At 48.7% G+C, this 10,006-nt stretch overlaps 1 protein-coding gene across 1 annotated transcript; it reads left to right on the top strand.

The window, feature by feature from the left end:
- Positions 1-1,640: 1,640 nt before the first annotated feature.
- PKDREJ (polycystin family receptor for egg jelly) lies at positions 1,641-9,708 on the top strand (the record flags this gene model as incomplete). Its single annotated transcript, XM_082635016.1, is given in 4 exon segments — positions 1,641-2,688; positions 2,691-3,921; positions 4,137-7,950; positions 7,952-9,708. Coding segments are annotated over 4 exon segments (6,927 nt in total). The 3' UTR covers positions 8,786-9,708.
- Positions 9,709-10,006: the final 298 nt, after the last annotated feature.

Raw genomic sequence — 10,006 nt, 5'->3', positions numbered from 1 at the left:
TAAATGAATTAATGGGGAATGAAAGGTAAAAAAAAAAATCAGAGATAATAAGGTATAATAAGAAAACAAATAATTAGGTGATAGACCTAAATCCAACCATATCAATAATTACATGAAATGGTGACAGTAATTACATTAAATGTTGATGGTCTAAGTACTCAATTAAAAGGCAGAGATTGACTGAATGGATAAAAGAGTAAAACTCTATTAAATGTTGCCTATAACAGACCACTTTAAACATAAAGACATGAATAAGTTGAAAGTAAATGAATGAAAAAACATATGCCCATAGGCAGTAAGCATAAGAAGGCTAGTTTGTCTATTTTATTTTACTTCATCCCCCCCCCAGTTTTATTGAGATATAATTGACATAAAATGTGGCTATTTTAATACCAGGTAAAGGAAACTTCAAAACAAAGATTATCACCAGAGATAACGACATCTAGGGGCAATTCATCAGGAAGATATAACCACAAATGTGTATCTACCTAATAAACAGAGTCCCAAAATACAGGAAGCAAAAATTGACAGAATTAAAGAATGAAATAGACAATTCCACAGTTATAGTAGGAGAGATTAACATCTTCTCTCAGCAATTGATAGAACTAGACAAAAATGCAGAAAAGACATAGATCTAAGCAACACTACCACCTCTCTTGACCTAACTGCCATCTACAGAACACTCCACCCAACAACAGAATACACTTTTTTTTTCTTTTTCTTTTTTTCACATTCTTTTAAAGTTTCATGTAACATACATTCAGACCACACGATGGGCTTTCAAACAAGTCTCAATACATTCAAAGAGATAAAAGTCATACAGATTGTATTCTCTGACCATAACAAAATTAAATTAGAAATCAGTAACTGTGAATATTTTCACAGAAACTCCAAATATCTGGAAATGAAACAACATACTTGAATTCACAGGTCAAACCAAAACAGGGGAAATTAAAAATATTTATAATTGAATGATAATAAATATATGGTAAGTATGTTGGATGCAGTGTTTGGGGGAAACTGACAGCAGTAAATGCTTCTATTAGAAAAGAAGATCTAGAATCAATGACCCAGGGTTTCACCCTAAGAAAGTAGAAAGACATATACACACTGCTATATATAAAATACATAACTGCTAAGGACCTACTGTACAGCAGAGGGAACTCTACTCAGTACTCTGTAATGACCTATATGGGAAAAGAATCTAAAAAATAGTGGATATATGTGTAACTTCACTTTGCTGTACAGCAGAAAATAACAAAACGTTGTAAAGCAACTATACTCCAATAATAATTTTTTTTTAAAAAAAAGGAAAACTAAGTAAGAAACCCAGTGAGCAGTCCCCCTCTCCCTCCACTCAGTGAGCCCACTGACCCTCTCGCTTTCCACCGCTTTGTAGTGAGTTTTCCCAAGGCGGGTGGGCTCCTGCTAAGGGGACTCCTTGGAGGGTCAGGAGACTGCGCCACAGGAACCCCACTAACAACCCTGACCCGAGGCCTAACCAGGTGTGGGCACGGGCCAGCCGCCCGCAGCCCCTCCCCACCCCGCCCCCGCCCCCGCCCCCGCCCCCGCGGCCGTTGGTCCGCGGGCACCTGGCCGTTGGTCCGCGGCCTCCGCAGCGCCTCCCACTTCTCGCTCCCATGCGGCCGGGGCCGGCGCTCCTCCTCCTGGGCCTGGGCCTGAGCCTGAGCGGTGGCCCTGGCCGCCGCCCTCCGACCTCGGCTCCTCGCGGGGCCCGTGCCACCGTCCCCAGGGTGCCCGGCTCGCCGTCCGGCGACCTCCTCAATCGGGAGCCCACCTCGGCCCGCCGCGCCCCGCCCAAGGCCCGGGTCCGCATCCCGGCGCGGACCCGGGCGGCCGTGCTGCGCTCGGGCGCCCGGGGCCTCGGGGTGCGCGGCGGCGGCGGCGTTGGCGGCGGCCGCGCCCACCTCAGCCTACAGCCCCGCGCGGCCCCGGGCGGCGGCGTCATCCTGAGCGGCCGCCACGACCTCTGTCAGCGGGCCGGGCGGCTCGCAGGCCCGGCGCCGCGCTGCCTCCGCGCGCATGTCCTGCTGCGCGCCCGCCGCGCTGCCGCCGCCGCCGCCGCGCCCGCCCGCGTGGACCTGCAGGTGTCGGCGCCCGGCGGCCGGCTCTCCCGGCGCTGGCTCGCCCGCTTGCCGCGCTCCCTCGGGCGTCTGGAGTGGACCTCCCGCCTCGGGCTGCTTGGGCCCACGGTCCCCACGGCCGCCGCTGCCGCCACCCGCGTGTCGCCCCGCTCGGCGGTGTCGCCCCTTTTGGCTCTGCCCCGCGGCCCACGCTCCTACGCGGGCTTAGTGGCCAGAACCAAGTGTCCCACGGACGGGCCCACGGCTGTCGTCTTAGAGGCTGCCAACCCGAACAGTTCCCAAGCCATGGAGTCCTCGGTGTCCTGTCAGGTATCACGCTCGGGGGCCTGTGTGTTGGATCTGGTGAGGATCAATAGAAATGACGATTCTCCCCTGCAGCTGACCAGGAAGATGGAAGTCACCATCAATGCCACGGTTAAGGCCCGCTGCCCAATCCAAAGGTTCTTTGGTCAATATTGGAAACTCTTTTCCGTGGCCTCTGTATCTGACAAGCCGGACTGGACTAAACCTTTGCAAAACCCACCTTTCAAGTCAGAGAACACTCCATCAAGTATACGTATCTCCGCACATTCTTTATCTTGGGGGTGTATCTGCTTAATTTCTCCGTGTACATCGTCACATATGATCCAAAGATACCTCTGAAGAAAGACTCAGATTCCATCTATATCATCATTGTTAGAAGTCCCCTGGAGGCGGTTATTCCTGGGGATACCAACATCACAGTTAATTTCACAGATGGGCTGACTCTGAATGGAAATATGTCCTCTGATCCAGAGGCAGAAAACCCTTTAGAGGGACTTCATTTTTTTTGGTACTGTACCACAGACCCAAGAAACTACAATGGACATGAAATTACAGTGAGGAGCAAGGAAATCTGTCTCCCAGAGCAAGTTGATCTCAGGTGGATATGGGCCTCTGGTCCTATACTCACACTTTTGCCAGAAACACTTCACGGCGGCCGTGTGTATTTTTTCAGACTGGTGATCCAGAAGAACGACAGAACAGCATTTTCTGATAGGACAGTGCATGTGCTCCAAGGACCAGCACCTGTAGCAAGCATTTCATGTATTGAAAATTGTGATACAGTTTTGATTATATCAGAGAGATTTTCTTTGTCTCTAGAATGCCCGCGTTGTAAAGCAGGCCGTGATGTCTATCGATGGTCCATTCTGTCGTCTTCAGGTGATAAGATGCCATTTGATTGGATGGGACAGACTACAACTGGGCGGAATGGTGCTTATTTGTCTGTAAAAGCTTTTGCTTTTCGGCGTTTCGTTGAAGATAAGTTTTGGATTTCTCTAAATCTAGCAACCTGGGGTGGATCGAGCTTGGTCTTAAGGCATCCCTTCGTTATTCAGCACGTCCCTGAAACCACAGAATGCAAAATTGATCCAGCTAAAGGAATTGCATTCATTACTAAATTTGTTGGCCATTGTAGTAGTTTCAAGGATAAGAACATCATTCTTACATATAAAATAATAGTTCCTGATGTGCGTGGTTTTGGTGAAATCAGTTCTTTAAAAGAGAATAACTTTGGGTCCATCGTCTATTTGGGGAAGGATTGCACAGCGCCCCCTTCCTTTCTCCCTGTTGGTGTGTTGGCCAATCATTACGCCTTGAAAATATATGCTCAGGCATGTAATACCTCTCTGGGAGCTTTTTCTCAGGTGACTTTGTATGCCACTGTACAGGCTCCCACTGACATAAACTCATCAAGGACTGTGCTGCAGGAGTTATTCAATTCCACTATGGGACCAGATTCATCGCTGTCTACTTTGCTTCAACAGCAAGATTTTTTACCTTCAGGTTATTTAATGTATATTGTAGCTTCTGTCTTTTTTTTTTTGGCTGTACGCGGGCCTCTCACTGTTGTGGTCTCTCCCGTTGCGGAGCACAGGCTCCGGACGCGCAGGCTCAGCGGCCATGGCTCACGGGCCCAGCCGCTCCGCGGCATGTGGGATCTTCCCAGACCGGGGCACAAACCCGTGTCCCCTGCATCAGCAGGCGGACTCTCAACCACTGCGCCACCAGGGAAGCCCTAGCTTCTGTCTTGAATAGCATGAAAACCAACTCACGTCTGCAAGCTGACCAAATTAGACTCCGAGAACACCTTTTCAATCGGTCTTTCATTCTTCCTGTAAACACTTTGGTGGAAATTAGCCAGGTGGTCATGACTGTTATTAAATTAACGCAGAAAACCTCTGAGTTCTCCTCAGTTGTTCAGAAACTGGCCACGGTGAGGATTTGGCAAGCAAGTCAAGCCCTCCAAGAGTGTCACCAGAGAGATAAGCACATTTCTTCTGAGCAAATAGAAAGTGTAAGCACTGGAATATTAACAAGTTTGTCTAATATCCTGAAACTGATGGTTCGTCATGAAGTGGTTGAAGAGCCTTTCCACATCATTGAATCTCTAGCAGAGACAGTATTGGCTGTGAAAGTGCCAGAGGATAAGACCACTGCAATGAGGACCTCCAACTTTAACATGTATGTCAAGAAAACGGAAAAGTGGAATGTTACCAAGTTTTTCAGCACTGAGAAACACTGTCGAAATTGTTTTTATCCAACCCTAAATGTGAGCAGCGTTCCTAGTCTGCCTGCCAATGCTCCAATTTCTACAATGTTTTGTGAGTTTGCAGATGACCCTTTCCCTTGGCTAAATTATGGGGAAAACATTTTGACCGAGGTGGTTGGATTCCGAATGACAGGAACCGAGGCTACTGGTGACGTGATTGAGATCACACCTGATGTAGTGGAAGTGTACCTCATCAGAAAAAACTTGAGCTTTAGGACTTTTAATCTCACGGTGGGACCCAGCAAGGAGTCTCATAAAGCGGATGAGTCATTGAGAAAGACGACGGGGGCATTTAGCTTTGAAGTGGACAGCAGAGCAGGGAAGGAGGTGTTGATCCACATTGTGACGGAAGTGGCCGTGTTGTTCACAGTGTTGGTGTATGCTGGCCATCAGATCACACCCACCGCTTTGATCGCCACCTACCTCGTGCCCCATCGCATCCCTCCAATTGCCAAAGACAGTGACCTGTGTGACCCTGACTGTACAGTGACGGAGGCCCGTGTGGTTTGCCTTCCCCCATCCCTGTTGAGGGTCATAGCTCAGCGAACCAGCTCCTCTGAGTGTACCGTTGCTGTGGTTCTGCAGGCACCTCATTTTGTCCTAAAGCCCAATGACAAGTTAGTGAGAATTTCTGTTTTCAGCACTCAATGCTTGGACATGTATGGGACCCAGAGCGATTGGAGCGAAGATACCTGCATTGTTGGAGAGAAGACCACCTGGCAGAAAGTGCACTGTATCTGCAAGAACCCAGGGCAGGCCAAGCGGCAGCTGGACGCAATGAAACTAGCCAACCTTCACCTGCGTACCCACTATTTGACAGCCAAGGTGATTGTGGTCCCTAACCCCGTGGATCTACGATTAGAGGTCATCAAGAACATTACCCAAAACTCCATGACCCTCTTCACTGTACTTTTCATTATGCTCTTGTACATAGTCCTAGCGTTCTGGGCCTTACACAGAGATGAAATGGACAAGTGTCTTAGGGAGCATGTGGTAGTTCTACCTGATAATGATCCTTATGATAATGTATGTTACCTAGTTACTGTTTTTACAGGAAGCCGTTGTGGGTCTGGGACCAGGGCCAATGTCTTTGTCCAACTGCAGGGAACAGAGAGTAGCAGCGATGTGCATTGTTTAAGCCATCCACAGTTTACAACCCTCTACCGAGGAAGCATCAGCACTTTCCTCCTAACGACGAAAAATGACTTGGGAGACATCCATTCCATCCGCGTGTGGCACAACAACGAGGGCAGTTCCCCTAGTTGGTATTTAAGTAGAATCAAAGTGGAGAATCTGTTCAGCAGACACATCTGGCTGTTCATGTGCCGGGAATGGCTTTCTATTGACACCTCTTTGGACAGAACCTTTCAAGTAACCCCCCCAGATAAGTCTCTCAACAGAATGGATTTTTTCCTTACAGATTTAAGTTATAGGCTGGGGAGAAGCCACATGTGGTTCTCTGTTTTTTCTGGTGTCATTGCTACACCGTTCAGTAGGCTCCAGAGACTGTCCTGTTGCTTAGCTATGTTGCTGTCCTCCCTTCTGTGTAATATTATGTTCTTTAATCTAAATAAAGAAAAAGAAGCGGAGTCACAAGAGGGGAAGTACCTCAGGTCGATGGTGTTCGGGATGGAAAGTGTCTTAATTACCATCCCTGTGCAACTAATGATCACGTCTTTGTTCATCTGTTCCCAGAGGAGACCTCAGGTGACCCTAAGGGAGGTCGCTCCTTGGAAGCATCCGTGGACACCAGCAGCAAGTGAACACTGGGAAGAACGGTTAGCAAAGTGGCACGCTCATGAAACTGACAACGCACGCTCCCAGGAGCCTGAAAAGCTTCCACCTACTAAGAGAAGTCCTAGACTTCCCAAGGCTTCTGTCAAGGCCACCTCTAAAAGACGGCCCCAGCCCAAGCGAGCAGAAAGCAAGGTCTCCCACACCCAAAGAAAAAATAAAAACGCCAATAACCCAAATGTTGAAGACAATCAAAGTGTTTCTTCTGGAGAGCACTCTCCCCAGCCCGGTGCTACACCCCTCAAAGAGAAGACCAGGATTGTTCTGCCGTGGTGTTGCGTTTATGTTGCATGGCTCTTGTTTTTTGTCACTTGTAGCATATCCTCATTCTTTATTGTATTTTATGGACTGACTTACGGCTACGAAAAGTCAATAGAATGGCTGTTTGCATCATTTTGTTGCTTCTTGCAGTCAGTTTTTCTGGTGCAACCATCTAAAATTATACTCGTGTCAGGCTACAGAACAAGTAAGCCCAAGTATTGCAAAAACCTTCCGTGGGTCGGCAACTGTTGCTACAGTGAGATCAAGCTGCAGAGCATCACGAAGAACCCAGAGGAAATGCGCAGGCGCCAGCAGCACATCGTCCAGCTCCGAAGCTCAAGGATGTACCAGCCCCTCACTGAAGACGAAATCACAATATTCAAAAGAAAGAAGAGGATCAAGAGAAGAGCTTTCCTGTTCCTGAGCTACATCCTCACTCACTTCATGTTTCTGGCCCTCCTGTTGAGCCTGGTCACCCTCCTACGCCACACCGACGGCTTTTACTATAATCAGTTTATTCGTGACCAGTTCTCTGTGGATCTGGCGTCGGTGACCAAGCTGGAAGACATCTTTCGGTGGCTGAACAGCATGCTGTTGCCTCTGCTCCACAACGACCTGCGTCCCACCTTTCTCCGTGACAGCTCCTCTAAAATCCTTGGCCTGCCACTGATGAGGCAGGTGAGGGCGCAACCTGGAGAGAGAACCTGCCTGCCTGCCAAAATCTTCACGCAGGACAGCCTCAAAAGAGAGATTGACTGTCACCCCGAATACGGCACTGACCCAGAAGACACAAAAAGCTACTCTGGGTTGTGGAATAGAGTTAGTAAGCGGGCTATAGACAAGACTACGAAAGGATTTACTTACAAGCCTCGAGAAAAGAGATGGGTGTACTATTCCTATGGGCTATTGCATACGTACGGGTCAGGAGGGTATGCGTTCTATTTTTTTCCGGAAGAGCAGCAGTTTAATTCCACACTGAGGCTCAGCGAACTCCAGGGAAGCCATTGGCTGGATGAGAAGACATGGGCTGTGATTTTGGAACTCACAACTTTTAATCCAGACATCACTCTCTTCTGCAGCATCTCAGTCATCTTTGAGGTCTCTCAGGTAGGAGTTGTGAGCACTAGCCTGTCTGCGCACTCCTTCTCCCTTGCCGATTTCAACAGAAAAACTTCCGCAGAAATCTACTTGTACGTGGCCATCCTCATTTTTTTTTTTGGCCTACGTTGTTGACGAGGTCTACATCATCACACAAGAAAGGTCCGCCTATGTGAAAAGTGTATATAATTTGCTCAACTTTGCTTTAAAATGCATCTTTACCGTGTTGATCATGCTCTGTTTCAGGAAACACTTCTTGGCTGTCGGTATAATTCGGTTTTACCTGTCGAACTCTGAGGATTTCATTCCCTTTCATGCAGTGTCTCAAGTAGATCACGCCATGAGGGTGATTTTGGGTTTCCTGTTGTTTCTGACAATCCTGAAGACCCTCAGGTATTCCAGGTTCTTTTACAATGTGCGCCTCGCACAGAGGGCCATCCAGACCGCCCTTCCCGGCATCTGCCACGTGGCACTAGTGGTGACCGTGTATTTCTTTGTCTACATGACTTTTGGTTACCTGGTATTCGGGCAGCACGAATGGAACTACAGTGATATGATTCACGCCACGCAGACAGTATTCTCCTACTGCGTTTCAGCTTTTCAGAACACGGAATTTTCCAGTAACCGGGTTCTCGGGGTCCTGTTTCTCTCATCTTTTATGCTGGTGGTGATCTGCATATTGATCAACTTATTTCAGGCAGTGATTTTGTCCGCCTACGAGGAAATGAAGCAGCCCGTGTATGAGGAGCCCTCAGAAGAAGCGGAAACAATGACCTACCTGTGTCACAGACTAAGAACTGCATTTGGCTTTCTGTCCTTCAAATCCAAGGCAGAAGACGAACCCAAGTTCTTTGTCAACATGGTGTATGGGCAGCCAGAGAAGAATAACAGCCAGTATCTGGGGCTGAAGACCAGAAACATTAATGGGAAGAAAATGGTTTATCTCGTTGTGTGATCCATGACAGTTTCAAGGTCCACAGGCCAGCTTCTCTCAAATGCTCAGTTTCTGGGATTAAGGAACGTTTAATGGCTCAGTTGTGCTTTCTATCCGTGTCCTTCACAATGCACACCCCCTACGTTTGGAAGTATCCGCAGTCTTGGCCTCCCCTTTGGAACTTGAAAGGAGGGTGTCAGAGTGCAGTGCAGCCTCTACAGAGAGAGGAGGATGACAGCCTGTGAGTCCTAGGTTGATTTCCCTGTGGCTGGGAAACGGGTGTCTTTGGAACCTGCTGCAGTTTAGAAGGTTAGAGACCCAGATTTGGGGTAGGGAACTAAAAGGCCCCCTCAACCTCACCCCACCTTGCCAGAAGCAGCAGGAAAATTCTGCTGCTTCTGTGCCCCCCTCCCCGGGGCTGGGAGGCCAACACTTGTGGTTCAGTGCCTCAGCCCTGCTGGCTGTTCCCTTTGCACACAGGGCTGCAGGCCCTCCCCCCGCCTCCCAACTCCACCGCCCACACTCGAGCTGGGCCAGGGCCTTGTTATGAGTCCCAGGAGTTGCCCTTGTGCCTGGGAATGCAGGGATGTGGACCTGGGGGTCAGAAGTCTGAAGCTTCCCATCTACTTAAGGCCACTGCAAGTGAAAGATGTAAAGTGTAATTACGTTTTCTGGCCATGAGACGTGACTTTTATTAAACAGCAAGAAGGTGTGTGTGGGTGTGGGTTCACATTAAAAGATAGTAAATATTCTATATAATGTATATAGCAATAGATACATCCAGGATTTGGGCTTTGGGTTATTGATGGCCTGGTGGATTGTTTAGAAAACATTGTTTAAGAAAAATGGGCTAGCAGCTGTTGGATTTTCACTCAGAAGCATGCTCATTTATGTAGATGCCACTTTAAGCTTGATCCGAATTAAATGTGAGATTTCTTCTGTGAGACCTGCAGTGATTCCTGTGAGGGAGTGTGTACACCGATGGCTCCTGCCCTTAAAGTCGAGGGCCAGCAAAGGGGGACAACAGGCAGGTGGGCAGCTGCTCTGTCCCAGGTGTTTGTTACTCACTTGGCGCCCCCGTAGTCCTGGGCTGCACGGGAATGGTCATGGCACGCTGCACCTTGGCAGGTACGGGCATGCACACACGCACGTGCGCATGCGTTCCATCGTTTCCTCCCCAGGGGAGGCCTGAGAACCTGGGGTGGGGGGTGGCCTTCTCTGCCAGCTGAGATAATGAAGAGG

This window comes from Mesoplodon mirus, assembly GCF_964341445.2.
Source record: "Mesoplodon mirus genome assembly, chromosome: 11".
NCBI lineage: Eukaryota > Metazoa > Chordata > Mammalia > Artiodactyla > Ziphiidae > Mesoplodon > Mesoplodon mirus.
This window is presented reverse-complemented; position numbering and strand designations above follow the sequence as displayed.